This window comes from Thermobia domestica, chromosome 16, assembly GCF_964235325.1.
Source record: "Thermobia domestica chromosome 16, izTheDome1.hap1.1, whole genome shotgun sequence".
In the NCBI taxonomy this organism is placed as follows: domain Eukaryota; kingdom Metazoa; phylum Arthropoda; class Insecta; order Zygentoma; family Lepismatidae; genus Thermobia; species Thermobia domestica.
In genome coordinates this window covers 8258772-8278609 of record NC_137469.1, presented here as the reverse complement: position 1 = coordinate 8278609, position 19838 = coordinate 8258772, and the positions used below count along the sequence as shown (strand labels likewise).

The following is a 19838-nucleotide window of genomic DNA, read 5'->3' as shown; positions in this document are numbered from 1 at the left end:
TTACGTAAACTTTTGTTGCCTGAATTTTACCTACAAATTTTAAATTCCTTGCTTAATATTTCAAGAAACCCACAAACGAAATATTAATACCAGCATTGTCTTCGGAATACGAACGAAAAATTCAATCATATTTTGCCTTGAAATTTGAATGTTGCTTTGACACCCAAACGCAAAGCACGTTTCCATGTGTGTTGGTGCGTACGATTTTCACAGCGCTCGGAGCAACAACACGTTTTGTTATTGGCTGTCCACAATGTTTCTTGTCAGAAGCTATAGCAAAATTATCTCGTGTGACTCTCGCTACTATAGTGCTTTTTAAATTATAAGTTATTTAGCCTTGAGCCTGATTTCTCCAAAGGCAGTTATGCGATGTTGTCAATTTGTGGCAGACGAAAGTGTGTATTGACTTTTCGCAGTGGGCCAAAGCCATAAAAACTGGATTATAGAGCCACGGAAGAATGTCGTTTAATCGAATGAGTCAAGTTGATACTGCTGCACATTTCTGGATGAATTTATGTGCAGAAAACGCCACCTAAAGTGTACGATATGAATTGTTTGCTGCCAAGAATGAAACACACTGGGGGTTTGGTCACAGTTAGGACAACCATATCGTAACATTCTGTCATACTAATATCATTACCCTGCAAGAACACGTCACTGTCAGACTATGTAACAATTTTGAACGACCAAGTCCATCTAATGGTGAAAACTTTGTTCTCCAATGGTCATAATACGTATCACAATATGGTTTCTGCTTTTTATCATTGGTCACAATACAGTTTACCAAGAGACAAGGCTCCTATTTACTCAGATCACGTCACCTGGACCTGGTCTTCTGAGCGTGCATACGAAATGTTGATCCTGCTATGCCTTCCGATCCCAATTAAGCCCTTGTGACCAAGTGGTGTAGACACATGTGTAAGGACGCTATCCATCTCGTTCATAATTAACGAAACGTGTCAAGGCTTTGCAAAGAAGTGGTACAAGGTTCCCTTAGGACTTCTATTTATCTATTACGAGAAGACTGCACTGTGTTCCGCAAGCTAAGGTTGTCCTACGTAACATAAGTCACGATAATCTTGATGTTTCCATATTTTTGACCACCCTCTGCATTATATGTACACACACACACACACACACACACACACATATATATATATATATATATATATATATATATATAGAGAGAGAGAGAGAGAGAGAGAGAGAGAGAGAGAGAGAGATACAGGATGTTTCAAAATGCATATCGGGATTTCAAGACTTTGTACTATTTATTACATTTAACGTACAATTATAAATAATACCTCGAATAAAAGGGCAATTCAAACATTTTTTGCTACAAGTGTTCAATGTGAACACCATTCGTCACATGGCACACATCGAGTCTATAGGCCGAGTTCTTCCCAAATCTTGATCAGCGTATTTGGAGTAATTATTGCAACAACTACTTTAATCCTCTTTCCTTAAATTCCTCAATCTCCTTAAGGCGGCAAACTACTGAGTACTTTTCAAAAGCTAACAAGTTTTTTTTTTTTTTTTTTTTTTTTTTTTTTTTTTTTTTTTTTTTTTTTGCCGGTTTTTCGTAAGTGAAAAGAGATAATGAAATATAACTTACCACAATAATAGATAATGTTACTCTACACCCGAAAATACGAATCGGAAGAATTTTCAATGTTGCCATCCATAGAAACTACAGTGTGTGGCGTGCCTTGGTGGCCACAAGAGTTTAAAATAATTGTGGACGAAGTTTGGAGAAGAAATGTTAGTATCCATGCAGATTTCCTGGAAACCCTGCCGACGCCCATGAACGGGGGTGAAATGTAAAAACAAAAAGAGGAAGAAATAGTTCTTTGTTTGATGAGAGAGACTTTAAATAATGATGTTAATTTTGTTCTAAATCATTGTGTAATATTTTGTTCTTTTTTTTAGAAAAGAAAATAGAAGAATTGAAATAATGAATATTTAAATGTTTAAAAAGAATAAAATTGAATGCTGTTTGTATTTTGTTCAGAGCGTAAGGCAAAGAGAAAGAAAGAACGATTGTATTTATGACGTCAGCACTCAATGGAGTATCCGTGCGCTTCTGCCTTGTGACTGAAGGTCGTTTCGTGTAGCTTCAGTTGCAAGCCAGAATGGGAAGGGGATAGTTAGAGCGTCAAACGGAACCTGTGATTGATTCAAGCGTGAACGTTCGTTGTCACTGTCTGGACTTAGGTTTCTGCCGAGTCGAGCTGAGAAGCGTTGATTTGATAGTGGAGGAATTCAAGGACGACATCGGAGTTGTTATTATCGTACTCTGTGTGAGCTGTATAAAAGGACGAAACTTTCTTTGCTGCTGAGGTGTTGTTAGTCTTCGTTCATGGAAGATTGTCTGTTCGAAGTACCCTTTAGTTGAATGTTACAGTTGAAGCCAGAGAAAGGGAAACCATTGGGAGCTGATTACGGTAAGTGTAAAGTAGTAAAACCCGTAGAATATTCCTTTGTCCTTGTCCAATTCACGTTTGTGAGGTCGTCCGTTTGAATTCTCAGTTTGACATAATTTGCAGTCCGATTTGTTCAACGGTTTTCTCCTTTGAATGAAGTTTCAGCATATTTAAAGCATTGATATTGAATTGCTATTTAACGTCCCTATTTTGTACATTGAATGGCTATTTAACGTCCCTATTTTGTGCATTAATATTGAATTGCTATTTAACGTCCCAATTTTGTGCATTGATATTGATTGGCTATTTAACGTCCCAATTTTGTGCATTGATATTGAATGGTTAGGATTTTGATCTCGTTATTCGCTGAATTGAATAATTTACTTAAAAATAGTATTTTAATCATAATAGTTAAAGATTAAAGAATCAAATTTGATATTTTTGAAGCTTCTCTGACGTTGAATTTACTAAACGTGATTAAAATAAAATAAAAAATTACTTCTTACCTAATTTACTGAGTAATTTTGCATAGAATCTTGATTCTAAAGTAAACTTGGGTAACCATTGATTGCTGACTTTTGGTTGCTTTTTGCTATATTGGTTGATAAATTAAAATAAAATTGTGAAAGGGCAATTTGCAATTACTTGATTATTGTGTTTAGAGTTGTTGAACTAAATTAATCAGAAGTATTGGGATGAGAAAATATTTAACTTATTGAACTTTTTTAAAAAGAAATTTCAAATTGCTTGTTGAATCTAGGATTTATATTCGTTAATTAAACTCAAAATTATTATTGTTGGATTTCTATTTAAAGTTAATGAAAATAAATTTATACAATTGTTTATGCGAGTTTACATTTCTATTTTTCTACCATAAAGACTGTTTTATGCTTGTATTGTTAAGTATTACTGGAATAGTTTTGTTACGTTATCAGTCGATTTGATATCAATTGAGATAAAGGTAAGAAGTATAATTGCTATTTCTTTGGTACGTTTGACCCCTCAGAAAGCCGCCCGCTGTGTTGGATCTGAAATACTTCAGTTTAAATTGTCCCATTATAGATTGGTAAACAGTCGTAATATTGCGGATTCCAAATAGGTGTGGTAGCGTTGCTACAAGTGTGACCAGAATTTGAATTACTCAAAAATCTAAGTGAAGGTAGCGACTACAAAAATGAACTCAACAGTAATTGGTGATTTACCATGTTGTTTTTGTTCCTTGTTAAATACCTTTTAAATAATATTTATACTGATTTTGTAAAAACTTATTTATTTTGTAATACCTTATATAAGTTATTACAAAATTAATACAAATATGATTTAAAAAGGGAACATAGACAACATGGTAAGTCATTAATTACCGTTGAGTTCATTTTTCTAGTCGCTGCCTTAACCTAGATTTTTTAATAATTCAAATTCTGGTTACACTGTAATTTCTATGGATGGCAACACTGAAAATTCTTCCGATTCGTATTTTCGGGTGTAGTATAACAGTATCTATTATTGTGGTAAGTTACATTTCATTATCTCTGTTCACTTACGAAAAACCGACAAAAGAAAACTTGTTAGCTTTTGGAAAATATTTAGTAGTCTACCCCCTCAAAATTCTCCACACAGACGTCACTGGAATTGCTAATTAACTAGTCTTCCGAACTGATGTCTTAGGGCTACACGTGGAAGATTCTCTCAGTCGTTCAACACGTTCTTCAGTCACTTGGTCGTCTTGTATTCTTCCCTTTGCATAGACAGCCAATGTTTTCAAACTGACGATACTATCTACGGATGTTATTATCATTTAGTGCATTGCTACTGAACTTAATTCAGAAAGCACGTTACACTGACTATAGATTCAGTCTTTGCAAAATGTAAAAGACAAAAAAAGCTTTCTGCTCATTAGTTGCCATCTGCGATACTAGCGCTTTCTAACCTCAGAGAGAGGAAACAATGCATGCGCATGCTTGTATACAAAACTGTTTGAGTTGCTTTTACATTTCATGTATTATTTACGATAAGTTAATTGTAATAAATAATACAAAGAATTAAAACCCCGATATTCATTTTCGAACACTATTATATATGTATAATTCCTTAAATGGTATTAAGTAAGAATAACGAATGTTACATAATATTACCACCAAACGATCAGAATATTCGAAATTTTCAGTTTCATGCTTCATTTCTATATGTAGGCCAAATGACAAAATATTTGCACGTAAATAATAATCAAACAATTGACACACTGAGGAGGTGGAAGAAAATGAAAGAACCTGAGGCAAACTAATAATAACAGTTAATTACTTCTTAAAGATAAAACTCACCTAGAAGAATAGTTCCTCTTACAGAGATAAACGTGTCACTGGTCACGATTACTTCAACGATAGCTTCAAGCAAACCACAGTTCACAAATATATACACCAAAAACGCCAAATGGATTTCAATTAAATTTGGCCTTTAAAAAAAAGAAAAATACAAAAACATAATTAGTAAAGAAAATACAATGAATATCACATCTTTGACATCTTTCATGCGAGTCATTAGTAAAAAAAATAAATAAATAAAAAAATAAAATAAAACCTATTCTTTCCAGTGCATGTTGTCTTGACAAGAATTTCGGAACTAACAGATTTATTTGAGTATGTCGGGTGTTCTTAAAATGGCGCCCACAGACTACGGAGCACTATTCTGTAAGTCAAAATAATGCTATATATATATATATATATATATATATGTATACCTTTCAGGTTCTCGTCTGGAGACGGAATTGCGCTATGTGGCAATATCGCAGACAAAAGATCTACCAATTCATTAAATAGTTACATTGATTCCTTCCAGATAACAATTAAATTCGACAGACATTAATAGAACCACTAGCGTAACAATCGAAGTAAATGCTTGATGGATACGTGGAACAGTGCTAATAGTTCCAGGTTGATTTGCCACGTTGCCACATAGTGAATTTTTGACTCCCCATAGCGGCTAAAGAAGGCCCCGGTGGTTATTTCGTTATGTAACACTTTCGCTTTATTTTGACCTGTAGAACCGCACTCTGTTGTACGTGAGCGCCATTTTTACAACACCCGATATAATTCTTTGTATATTTCGAGTTACTCGCCTACTAATCCTCAGTGTTGCCAGAGCTGAAGATTAAACAGTAGCAAAGTTGTGCTTCAAAAGTAGTGGATTTGAACTATTTATGGTTCAAACGTAAAAATGAATTATTTTGCAACTATACACTTTTACTAATCATGAACTGGGCAGACGAATGGGAGATCTTTCTGATTTCTAAGAAGACATCATTGCTTAAGTCTGTTTTGTGGGCTCAAAAATACACTTTACAACGTTTACAGTATGCTTTTCACTTTTATCCCCCACTTCTTGATTCATTTGCTAAATTCTGTATTTGGGAGCCATGAATTCTGGAAGATTTTAGTGCACCTACTCTACTTATCCATAATTAATATGGACAAAACAGCATCATAATTAAATTTGAATTTCCATGTTTACACAGCTGTATTCAACTATTAGGCCTACGCATTAACTGAGACAGCAACACGGTCAGTGATACTGCAACAGAGCAAATTCAACAAGTCTACTGTTGTCAGATCTGGAGATTAAAAAGTATTAAGATAAGAATTGAACTATTAAAGAACATGTTAGTTTTAGTAAAACAATTGTTCATTATTAATAGAATATTCGACGAGCAAAACTTTTATTGTATTATATAAAACTAACAATTTTTGATTTCATATAGGAAAATACGAAAAGCAGCGCATTCGTAAGAGTTACAGCCTGCAGATAATCAAAAGTAGCCCAAAAAGTAGTGTGTCGCCCAATTTGAAATTATGTTAGCGAGGGCACTTAAAAAGTCGTCCAATCCGCTACTTCTAGTTCAATTTTGTAACACTACTAATGTTCCTCGGACAATTTTTCTTCTTCTTCTTCCAGTATTTCGACTGTTACAATCAGACACCTATCCTCAGGGGCATTCAATGGCTTAAATTTTTCTTTCGCAACACAATCTGCACTTATTATTATTATTATTATTATTATTATTATTATTATTATTATTATTATTATTATTATTATTATTATTATTATTATTATTATTATTATTGTCGAAAATGTCTTGGTTAAAAAGCTTGTTTCTGTAGAAGATCTGGGTGTTACTTTTGATGCTAAATTGGTTATTCAACAAACATTTGGAAAATATAGTTTCCAGAGCGAGAAGGAATCTGGGAATCATAAAATGGATCTCTAGAAACTTCTCCTCTTTAAAAACCTGTTTAATTTTATATTATGCAAATGTTAGAAGTCAACTAGAATATTGCACCAGTATTTGGAACAAAGGAACCCAGTATTTTCAAAGGGATGTAGAAGTAGTACAAAACCTGTTTCTCTCACGGCTAAAACGGAAATTTAAATTTCTATTAGGAAAAACTTACGATGAAATTAGGTATCATCTTGGACTATTAAAATTATCTGAAAGAAGAACATTATTTGATTCTAAACTGCTTTATAATATCTTATTTGGTAAGTTGCCACTGATTGAGGCCATTAGTCTTGGTGTTCCTAATATGGCTAGGAGAAACCTTAAAATTTTCAAGTATAATCCGAAGTTTAGTGATGCGCCTACATATAAATGCCTATTAAATGCTAACAACTATTCGCATGTCATTGATTTTTTTATACCTAATTTTCTTTCTATCAAAAAAAAAAGTTTATGACTTATCATTTATCATAATCAGAATTTCATTACTGTCTGTGGATATGTGCATGCCTGTGTTTGTGTATGTCTGAGCAATATTTTATAATTTATTGTAATCTTAGTTGTGTTGCATATGATATGTTTGTCGTTTGCTATTGGATGTAATCTTTATTTTTTATTCAATACTATTGTATGTATGATTGTTTTTGTGTTTATGTATCCTTTTTGGAATTGTAAAGGGATTTTTAGTCTGTAATTTCCAATTATGCAATAAAAAAAATTATTATTCAACATTGGAAATTTAATTTAAGAATATTATGGAAACTTTATCGTACTTATGATCACTTATCTTTCCCAAAATATTGTACATTCCTTTTACTATATTATATACAACTATATATACATATTATATTTCTTTAAATAATTTATATTTTAGGCTTCTTCAGCAAATGAATTCTACAAGTTTAACGCTAGCCCATAATTACGTACAGTAGAACGTCGATAATCCGAACGCTGTCCCTAGAACCTTTTTACATTTTGTCTTAGCGCTAGCGTTAAACAAACAATAGAATAGTCCGTCGGCGTTGTGTGAAGTCAGTGTTTTTACAAAAGCTCATTCATATGTAACTGTCATACATATTTTTATTTTTCCTTAGTCCTACACAAGTTAAGTTTTAAGTGTGAGTTACAAGAACAGCGTAATTTAGTGTGCGAGCAGGTTTTTCAGAAACATTAAATGTAAGTAGCCCTACGTACGGTATTGTAATTACTGTATGTACTGTATAACCACTGAATCGATAAAAGAGCATGCCGCATAGTATATTTAAGCTTAAATGGCATTTTCTTGTTCATTTTCAAAAATCCGAACTACTTGTGGTTCCAATTAGTTCGGATTTTCCACTTCCTACTGTATATGATATTTGACTGACTGTAGTATTTGTAATTCTGGACAAAAAAGTTTCGCTATGGCAACACTGTGTAGCCTGAGAATGGGGATAAGGGTAGCTGGACTTAGAACCGTTAATGTATGCCAGACATGATGGTAGGGCTCAACGAAACATTCCCGAACCGCTGGATCGGCTGATGTTATATGTGAAGTGGCCAGCTCGATCTGCCGGTTTGACACCATCTGACTTCGTGTTTTAACCTTTAGATACATTTCGGGAGTCAAATTGATCCCTCAGGTATTCTTTTGTGTATTTTAAGTGTATGTTTTTTTTTAAATCTTACTGGTTCTTTCTGACAAACCTGCAGTAGGTTCTTCTGCATTATTATTTTATATTTATTTAAGAATTTTATTTATAATAATGGTGTAGGAATGTAGTTATTACATGTACTACGTATGTTCATTTGGAGTGTTAATTTGACCATTTCTTCAATTTTGTTCTTTTTTGGTGAAATTTTGTACAGGGTTTCATATTTAAGTTATGGCAATTACTACATTGTCTTTTATAAGCACAAGAAGACGAGGAAAGTAAAAGAAAAAGAGGAGGAAGAAGAAGTGTAAGAAAAAGACCTAATGACTCTCCATTTGCTGGGAGATTTTTATTACGTCAGATAACTGATGTCTTAAGGACTTCGTCTAGTCTGATAGGTTATTGTTGTGTGGTCGAAATAGTTTCGTGAAAGATGATTGGTCTCCCAAACAATGATATTTTGCAGGAACTTATTTTAGAGGAACAGGAATAACATTGTACGCGGATATAGGAGTGACAAGTTTGAAATCCTTGTACACAAAAGATGAAGAGTTCACCTATTGCATAAGTTTTGCAATGTATATCAAAGTACGCAAAAATAGCAATTTGTTATGAAAAATTGAAAATAAAGTTATATTTGTTGAACACATAAGCGAGATTTAATGTTTATGAAGTTTAGGTACTCACTCATTGTTAATACAAAGATGGAGCCCTTGTACCTAAATGGGAAACCATTAAGAAAATATTGCGTGAAAATATTGATTATGGTCCTAGCAGTACGTTTCAAACAAGAATTACAAAACAATGTTCAAAGAAACAAGAAAAAAGTCAAGGGTCAAAATGACCCCCCTCCCCCCCCCCTCCAATGTAATAACGTAGGAAAAAATCCCAAATGAATCTAAAGGTTAAAGGACAAAGTGCATCACATACGCAATTTGGTCGAACTACGAGAACCTATCACAGAAGAATTCCACAGAATACCAGTACGGGCCTGTCTGTCAAGCTGCTTGTGACACCGTTGATCTTCGTCTCCACCAGGCATGTATTGATTTAGATGCTGCATTGATGGACCATGCCGTGCAGAACAGATTACAATTCTTGTAAGGAAAAGTATGAGAGTACTGTGTTTATGTTCAATTTTATGACCGTCATGTTACTAGTTTCTTTGTCACACAGTCTTTGAAACATCATACACATAATTATGGGGCATCCTGTACTTAATTCAGAACGCAGTCCTGATCGCTCAACAGACATGTTTAAATCGTATTGTGTACAATATAGCCAGGTTACACTATTATCCTATATTTTTGTAGCGTATTTATGCTCAGCAGTGTGACCTGGCTACATTGTCCACAATCCAATCTTTCTCTTCCATATCCAGACCTCAAAAAAAAAAAAAAAAAAAAAAAAAAAAAAAAAAAAAAACCATCCGATCATGCCAGTAGTAAAAAGTGTCCACACACGCTTGCCGACACTACTTCACAATCCTGTCATTCATTAATCTTGCCTCGAAAAGGGCACGATATGCCATTCCTAACAGCAGTTCAGTTTGCACTGCTACATGCAAATTATTCCGGATTCTCGTTGAGGAAGCCACAGACTAATAATAAAAATTCAGTTCCTCACAATAGTTCACTTTTGCAGATGGGAGTGGTGCATTGAAATTGTTTCCATCTGTACGGAACAATCTTCTGTAACAAGTCTGACTAAATTGGATTAATACATAATCCGCTTTTGTTTCTGTGGCGTTTAACGAACAGATTCATTATACCATGGTTGGTTCTCTTAAATATATATATACACAATCAACGACATACCTAACTGAGGACAAATGAGGAAGAATCGATTTCCCTTCGGCTGCAACAAAACCTTCTGTCAATTTCCAACTCTCCTGTGGATGCGAAGGATCAACAGCATCCAACGCAACACTAAACTCATCCGTCCACTCAGGCAATGGAAGCATCAATAATTCATAAAGAAGGTCTAAAATTGCTTTCTGCAAAAGAAAGAGAAATAAATAATATTCAGCTGTAAAGAATTAAGAATTTTCAAGTCAACTTATAGCTATGTACGATAGACATTTTTAAACGTAACATGTGTCTTTTGCCGGTTTCATTGTATTTAATCAACATGTTGTCTATTTAAGGCAAGTGTATCCCACTTGGGTGGCGTTCCTAGAGTGTCTAGTACCAGCAAAACTGTATAACTTCCTCCTTGAGGTATCTACTAAATTCTCGATATTTACTAGTATACGTATATATAGGATACTTATTACATAAATAAACAAGAATTTTAGGAATACTAAAAATGAATCAAAAGATTGAGATTTTGGCCAATAATTAGTTTTTGGATCAGGGGCTACAACATTTTTGAACGGCCCGTAAATCGAGATTTCGTATTTTCTACGGAACAAGGACATCATACTGAGTTAACTGATAGTTTCGGTTTGGCTACACTATATGTTGTTCTCCTTATATAAGGCTTGTAAGAAAATTTTTGACTGAAATATACTGAATCTTTTGATCCAAAAATGTACTTGCTTTTGTGTTGAAAATTTTAATTTAGATTATTTCGATGCTCACTAAGATATGTTATTGACGAAGATTCCAGGAAGGATCGAAATAATCTAAACTCAAGTTTTCAATAAAATACAGAGGTTAATACTTTTCTTCATTTAATTCTCGATAGCTTACTGAGAACAATTCTAAAATAGATCCACTCTTTCCGCTGTTAGTGATATACGTAAATATAGGAACTTCCTCCCCCCTAAATATTTCCATCATGCCGCAGTGGGGGGACTTGCGTGCTCTAATGATTCCAAGAGCCATGCCGGACAGGTCTTTAGGGATAGGAGCTAGACGAAGAGAGATGTTATAGTAATGGGCAGCATCTCTACCATTACCGCACTGAGGCTGAAGATGATTGACATCGGCAAGGCTCAGATGTGGACAAAAACAGGTAGGGACAGGATGTCCTCGATGGCTGTTTTGCAGCGAGGTGGAAGAACTTGGGACACCACAACCTTTCTCAGTCTCTAAAACACAACATGGAATTTCTAAGTTGGCCACCAACCTATGGTTAAGGTGAGAAAGAAGCAGGAACTTGTAGGCTTACGGCGCAGGCATCTCTCCAGATTAATAAACAACATACGCCTCTCTTGCTGGTCGGTTTTTTTGGCAATGAGCTACCAGAACATGACTATTTTTCCTCTTTTTGGCGCTTTATCCCTCAATATCCTTACTCATAAACCATCCGCTGTTAATTTGTAGAAATCATCAAAAAGCAGATATTTTACTTAAGGAGATTTAGCGTAATGTGTATAGAAGTATTTAATTATTTCATATTGTAATGTCCCGTACATGGCTCTGTTTAAACACCAGACACACCACTAGTCATGTGACGAAGAAGGACCAGTAGTGCCCTTGCCACAACTATAAAACAAGGAGGACTTCCACATTTAGTATCAGTCTTCGGGTGGTCAAACCCACTCTCTCAGCTTGCCTGGAGCTATGAGAGGAACCTAATCCAAAGCCTTTAGCTTGCTCGGAGCTCCTATCCTGCCCACTTAGTTTGTTCGTAACTCTGTGCCTTTCTAACCACTCTCTGTTTGGTCGGAACATTCAGAATCCTATATCCACTCCACTTAGTTTGCTCGCAACTTTGTGGAGATCCCTTTCTAGGCTGCTCGAACCTTGAGATAACATATTTTACCCAAGTATTAGAGGATTTTTACATCATAGTGATTTTTGTAACACACTGTTTATAGAAAAGAGGATTTTTGTAATGATACTTGTTAGTGGGAGAAGACGATTCTGGAGGATAATTTGCTCTATCTACGAAGGACTTTACAATATCAGGGTGTCTATTAAAATTCCAAAATGAAATTTCGTGACTTTCTTGTTCCCAAACCATAAATTTTAGTAATATTCTCAAGAGCGAATTTGGGTGTGAATTGGGCCGAATTTGATTGATTGATTTTGAGTTTAACGTCCCGTTCAGCAGCGAGGCCATATGAGACGTGGACCTACTGATTAACGTGGAATCCGAACCACATGAGCTCCCGTCGGGAATCGAACCCTAGTCCCCCACGCCAAAGGCGCGTACGCTAACCGCTTAGCCACAAAGGAGCTCTGGGCCGAATTTCATGCATATCATAGAAGCATGGTTTGCTTGCGATTTAGTAGCGTCTAAAGCCGACCATAGTAATTTTTGGTGGTGAATTTTGACGTTTTATAGAACAAAATTTTCCAGTCTGTACTTATATTTGTACAGATAAAAAAAATCATGACCCAAAAGCTAAATTTCTTGACTTTCATGACAGTTTTCTGACTTCGTGATTTCACGACCGACAGACACTCTCAATATGCACAAACAGGGTTCACTCTGAAATTATGACATTAATTTCTCTGAACTTCCATGATTAGGTAAATAAATTTTCCTTCACCCATTATGACTTGTATTTAGGTTCAGAAAAAGATAATTATTTGATCGATCTCTACCATCCCTACAGCCGTCCAACAGTTACCTTTTATATATATATATATATTAAATACAGTATTAAGCTTACTTTCTTATCGCAAATACTAATTATGAATCAAACTTCCCGTATTTGGAACCCAATAGAACATTAGTACCACACAGAACCACTTGGCGTAACAATCCAATGGAGGATCATCTGTCAGCGGCCAGCTGAACTACGTCAGCGCGCTGCGTCGTCGTCACCAACCGGCGTACCAGGTGCTTTCTAGACCCTAGTGGCCGTCACATCTTTCATTCACGTGACTCCCCAGTTTGCCTCACGACGATGGGTGGGCTGCGAAAATTAGAACGCATCGGGCGGGAATCGAACACGGAACCACGTGGACGCGATTGATTTTAGTTTAGCGTCCCTTTCAGCAGCAAGACTATATGAGACGTGGACCTACTGATTAACGTGGAATCCGAACCACATGAGCTCCCGCCGGAAATCGAACCCGGGTCTCCCACGCCAAAGGCGCATAATACACATGGACGCAAGTCCAACGCTCTAACCACTAACTAGACTCTGTTGTCTTCCAACACAACATTAGTACCAAACAATAATTATATCTCGATCTTCTGAATTCATTCATGCAGATAAATAAGTCAACATATATCATAATTCGGTCTATCTTCTTGATTATCTGTACTTGTTGATACTTAGAGACGAAACTTTTTCGTTAATGCGATATTTACGAAGCGTTAAAAAAAAAAAAAAAATGTGCATATATTTCAGGAAAACTCAAACCCCGATGGCAGAGCTTTCTGCGATGAGCTTTTGTAAAGCAGGAATTCTGCAAAAAAAAAAAAAAAATAAAATAAAAAAAAAAATAAATAAATTCTGCAGAAGAAACACTTGTGATTCTTAAAAATACGTTTTACGCGAGTAAAAAACAGTTCAAACTATATTAACCCTTTATTGGGTAGTGTTCCTCTCAAGCAACATCGCATTCTATTGCGTTATTCTCACGAATTATAAATTCAATGATCATTTAATTGGCATTATTGCTTTCATACAATATTCGTATAAATGATTTGCGGGTCGCTTCTTTAGATACTTCTAATCGTCAACAAGGAACAGTCAAATTTAGTATTGTAGAAGCTTTATCTCCTACGTTCCGCGAAAGTTCTTTTATTATTATTTTTTTTATTTGTGGTTTCTTGCTCTGTAGAAAATATTGCAACGAAACTGTTGGTAATTACTGAGAGTATTCTTATGATATTTTTTTAAAAAAAGGGCAATGCTGCTCAGTAGCTACACATAAGACCTATTTTTATGGCAATGTTGCTTTGAAATGAACATCCTGTATTTTGTAACCAAAGTACAAAAATACTTTAAAAGTTACGAAATTATGATCAGGAAGACATGGTTCAACCATAAAAGCAAACTAAATATTTTAATGGTAATGCTATCAATGCTTGTCAAGTAAAGGGTTAATGCGAGTAGTCCGTCCATTTAAGACATCTATACATAGCAGACATGTTTTTATTATTTCCTGTTGGCTACTTTTCTCTCCTCTGGCAATTTTTCTGCACAAGCGCGCCAAATTTTTTGCGATCACATCGCAGATCACGGCATGTTCTGCTATGGGGTCTCAAACTTTTCGTCTCAGTCAGAGCCAGAAATCACGTTTATATTATCGGGATTTTTTGCAGAATTCGGCTTTAGTTGCGATAAATGCGAATAAAAACGGAAAAAGTGGAATTCCTGCTAACTTTTGCTAATAACTACAAAGCACATTTCTAATATTATTTAACTTAAAAAATGTTTGCATTTACGAAAAAAAAAAGCTCTGAGAGTTATTTGATCCAGAAACTGTTTCACTTCATAATGTAGATATCAAAAAAACTGAACTGTTATTTACAGTATATCCTTGACTGTGTTTTGTGGTGAAAATGTTCATGATCTGTTGGTTGCTTACTGTGAATTTAAAAGTAAGGTTATTGAAGTTCTCAACAGTGAGTATAAGGAAGTTGACATTGTATCATTGTTAAACAGTTCAAAAGTTAACCACAAATCTTTTGCTGTCAGTTCGTTATGTTCAATATGGTTGCCAGTCTTGAATGTTGATACCGAGAGATTCTTTTCCAAGTATAATATGATTGTTACTGACAGGAGAACAAACTTAAAAGAAGAATTGGTAATGTTTTGCTGCATGTTATCCTTTAATTAAGAATGAGGTTAGAAATGAAATGAAATCTTCAAGTTTTACGTCCCACGGTTATGCCGGTTAGGCTAAAGGAGACGGTGATGATGAGTAATGAATGAAATGATGGAATGAAGAAAATGGGAGGAAACGGGAGAACCCCGAGAAACCCCACGCACACGATGTTTGCCCACCACAAAGTTCACTTGGCGGGGGCTGGGATCGAACCCGGGACCCCAAGCACCAGAGGTGAACGCTCTACTACTGAGCCACCGCGGCCCGAGGATGAGGTTAGAGGAAGTGTTTAAACTTTTGCATTAACCTCTGTATTTCAGTGAATACATTAGCTAGAATGTGCACCTAACCAAGGTATATCCTCATTTTTGTATTAGATACACACCTTACTACCAAAAATATACTGTTTACAAGTTCCAGATTAAAAAAAAAAAAAAAACTTGCTACATTTAAAAAAATGAGACATAAATGCGAAAATTGTGATAATTAACGTGACAAAATATGAAAATTAATGCGAAGAAGTTTCGTCTCTATTTATACTGTAACTGTCGAAAAATGCATACACCACTATTTTGGCTTGCGTTTATTGTTACTTGTAAAGCAATTCCGTGATAAAGCAAGCATTCGTCCAACATCATTGCGGAAACTGAAAGTTCGGGGGCATGTACAACTTCAAGAATTAAGTTATAAGTATAGTACTGTATGTGCTAAATTAAATTTCAGATATATTCAATAGTCTGGCGGTTTTGCTAACTCGGCATCCCTCTTTGCTAAGACTGGCCGGATTATTGAAAGTCTACTGTATAGTAGATTTCATTGACCTTCAGCATATTTTGAAGCATTGCTTTGACTCATTTTAATTCCCCTGAGTTTCCAGGACCTTGGCTGAATTTCAGGGTCAAAAACTAGAATGAAACCAAATATTTCAGTTAAACGTCCCGCGATCATGTCTTTTTCTTTACGGCTAAGGGAGACAATGATCAGGACAAGTGAATGATAGAAGAATTAGTGAAATGAGGAAGTAGGAGGAAACAGGAATATCCCGGGAAAACTCACGGACACGATGTTGTCCACCACAAACTTAAACTGGACAAGGATCGAACCAGAGACCCCACGCACCAGAGGTAACCGCTCTACCACTGAACCACCGCCCCTCAGCACCCCGCAAATACCGAAGGAATATTACAATATGAAAAGGAATATTTGTATGAATGTAGTCACTATTACTCAGTTCTTGTGTAAAAATATAGGTAAAACTACTAAAGATATAGAGTGTATCAAATTCCCTTTGGAAACTTATGATTCTTAAAAATACTCACCCTAACTTCCAGCTGCTGAAGATACAACACATCCACCAACGATTTGAAGCCAGAGTTACCGGGTTTGCAGAAGTGAAGAACTCCAGGCCACGAACGTAAAACAGTCAACAATGCCATTCGTGTGCAGCTAAACCTCTGCTCTTTATCGTCACTGCAAAACAATAATTAATATTATCAACATCGAGAATGTACTAAAACAAAACTTAAGAAATGTGGAAGGAATTTTATGAGAATAAATTACAACTCATGTAGTCTGCTTTCTGAATTGTTATATTTTGAAAAAGACTAAAGAATGTCATCTTTTTTGGGCCATATCTCTGTGTTCGAATTCCAATGGAAACATGTATTTGTTGCAAGTAAAATAATTCTTACCTCAAGTGTTCTAAATGTGAAAATACGACTCATATTTCAACACATCAACCGGTTATATACTAATGTAATAAAACACTCAGAGCAAAAATTGGGAGTAACAAGGCTATTGTTTAAGTTTATTGCTGTCATTTCTGTCTCTAGTGGATACGCTTTGTTGTTGAGTACGCGCTAGGGGAGAGGGGATGACGCGAAGTGTTGGTAATTTGAAAGTTCTGAGTCCAGTCTCATTAAGATCTCCTGTGAGACAGATCTCTTATGACTGACTGAATAAACATACACAGTCTGTCTACTACATTACGGGACTGACAACAGTGTTACGTGAAAGTTGGCAGAATCCGAATGCGAATTACTTAATGTAACATCTAATGAACGTGTTGAGAAAAGTTAATTGTTCTGCCGCAGCAGGTGTGTGAGTTATAATGTTCCAAGTGAGACATTAAGCGGTGTGTTGTCATGAATACGAAAACAGAACAGGGAGCGTAACAATCAAATTTTCTGTTCAACTTGGTAAACATGAGATAGAAACAGTGGAAATAACTAACAGTGGAGCTCTCTCTTGAGCCAATGTGACGGTCATGAGGATGTCACGGATGACGCTAGGTATGAAAAAGATGATGGTGGTGTTCTCGGCCTGGAGACGTGTGCTTCGGTTGTTGAAGGAATTTCGACGTGTGATTCTCACAAGTGGATCCTCCTAAATGACGAAGTATGTAACTAACACTTGGGACGAGGGACACTATTTGATTTCGTTCCGTAGCGTTTCTAAAGCAGTGTTGCCACTATTAAAGTTCCAACCTTCGTGTATATATATATATTTATAATTCTTTGGAAAACATATTCCCAGCACTTACGCATATATGATCTTCTAAAATCAAGATACTACCTCACATGCAAGTTTAAATTTATGCAAGTTTATAAATTTATTTTGAACTAAGGGGATCTGTTTTATTTATTTCTGAAATTTGATCTAGAAAAGGAATTACTTCCAATTCACTGTACATAGATTTTAATAAAAATGTGTTTAACATCTAGGGTTTGTATGAAATACATTAGAATATCAAATCAAAGTTCTAAGCCATTTTGAAAAAAAAACTTAAATGCTCCTTTGTACAGTACATAGTATGCAATTCACTGGCTACATGGACACTACACCTTAACCTTTAATTCTCTTTTAATACAACTTCAAACACAAAGCAAACAGACATCCTTTATCATGTGCTAATAAAAAACTCAGATATAAGCCCAAAACACCTAAATGGTTTTCTTTGGGTATAATCCCCACTGCCCGTCTTGACTCTTCTCTCTTGACCCCGCTAGTTTTGAAAATTAAAATTCATCGAATTAAAATTTAGTCAACATTTTCTACATAATTTAAACTACTATGAATTAGAATCCGCAGGTAAAGTTCTGGACCCTCCCCAAAAACAATTTCTGGGTACGTGCCTGTCAATCACTTGTGAATCACGTAACAAGGCAAGTTTATTAAAAAAAAAAAAAAAAAATACTCTCAGGAAAGCAATAATAAACCTCAAATTAAATAAATTACAAGAGAATATAAATTAACGCCAAAATTTCCATGCTAATGAAGAAATTGCATTTAATCGAGCTTGTACAACAACCCCTTCCACAAATTATTAAATACATTACTTGAATACCTTAAGTTCCTAATGTATTAATTTACAGAAACAATATCGCACTGATTTAATAAATACTTTGATTTCCACAGTCTCCACACTATTGACAATCTATTTTGCCACCCTGCCGGAAAATCACACAAATACTTATGTAATATCTATCTTGGGCAACAGTTTTCCTCCAACTGCACTGACCAACAAATGACACACGAAAACCATTCTAGTCGCACGGTTGCCAGGTCATATTTCTCTTTCCAGCGAACGGCATATCAATTTAAAATGCGCCTTTGCTGACGACTGCAGAAATGGGAACAAAATTTTTAAAGTCTATAAAACAAAAATACATTAAGACTCGAAGCTATGTTTGAAGCTCAGTAAAGTTGAACATCGCCTAAAAGTTGTCGCTTAATATCAAAGGAGAGCGGATACAAACAGCTACTTTATAAGAACAAAAAACCGTGAAAATGTAGTTGGTTACAGCCATGCTAATGACATTCTCCATTTACTTTTAAATTTCGTACCAAGCTATTTTCTACAAATAGTACATTTTGAGGAAGAAACGTACATGGCATTGTTGAAGGAACTGAATTACACATAACTTATATTTCAATTTTTGAGCAATTAGTGTCCTTGGTTTTAAAAATATTAACTGGAGACAGCATTTTTCCCCTATTTTGAAAATTACCCATATATATAGGGTGTTTCAAAACAAATCCAACGTTGGAAGGTGATTCCTGACACCAAGATAAGACAAAAAGTATAGATCAACCTGGGTGCGCAAATGTTTCCTTTCGGAGTTAAAGGCTGCCGAAAACATGAAAAAATGAACTTTAAAGGCCCATAGCTACAAAAGTATGGCACCTACCGTAGTCGGGTCAAGACTTAACTTAGGAACCAATATGTACGCTATCCAAAAATACATGTATCAGAATCCTGCGGTACTCACGCAACAATTTTTATAGAGGGAGTTTGGCTGAGGGCATATAATTTGTAGTCGTCACCATAAAAATTGTTGCGGAAGTTCCGCAGGATTCTGAAACATGAATATTTGATAGAGCACATACTAGTTCTTAAGTGGTCTTGGCCCGACTAAGGTAGGTCCCATAGTTTTGGATCTATAGACCTTCGATTTTTTTTCAGCCTGTAACTCCGAAATGAAGCATTTGTGCAGGTTGGTCTATACTTTTTGTCTTATCTTGGTGTCAGGAATCATCTTCCAAACTTTGTCGTTGTTTTGAAACACCCTGTATATACAGACGCGGATCTAAGGGGGGCTATAGCCCCCCCCTTGACGTTCAGGTATACACTGGGTAAAGCGGCAAACTATGGTTTAACAATAAGCTTGCTTAAAAAAAAAAAAAAAAAAAAAAAGTTATGCTATTTTTAACTGAATTGTAGTACCCATTGATGTAGAAATGCTCTTCATTTCTCACCGTAGCCAGGTTCCATTTGTGAGCTGGTAAAAACTCGGAAGTTATTAAATTCTAATAATATACCAAACTCCCTCCG

The 19838-nt window shown here is 35.4% G+C and overlaps 1 protein-coding gene across 1 annotated transcript in view; it reads right to left on the bottom strand.

Annotated features, from left to right (window-relative positions):
* Positions 1–19838, bottom strand: part of rictor (rapamycin-insensitive companion of Tor) — a 219451-nt gene that overhangs the window by 174238 nt on the left and 25375 nt on the right. The window contains exons 7-9 of the mRNA XM_081742104.1: positions 16324–16474; positions 10142–10320; positions 4742–4872 (exon numbers count right to left, since the gene is read on the bottom strand). Coding sequence (XP_081598230.1) covers positions 4742–4872; positions 10142–10320; positions 16324–16474 — 461 coding nt within the window. The remainder of the gene's footprint in view (positions 1–4741; positions 4873–10141; positions 10321–16323; positions 16475–19838) is intronic.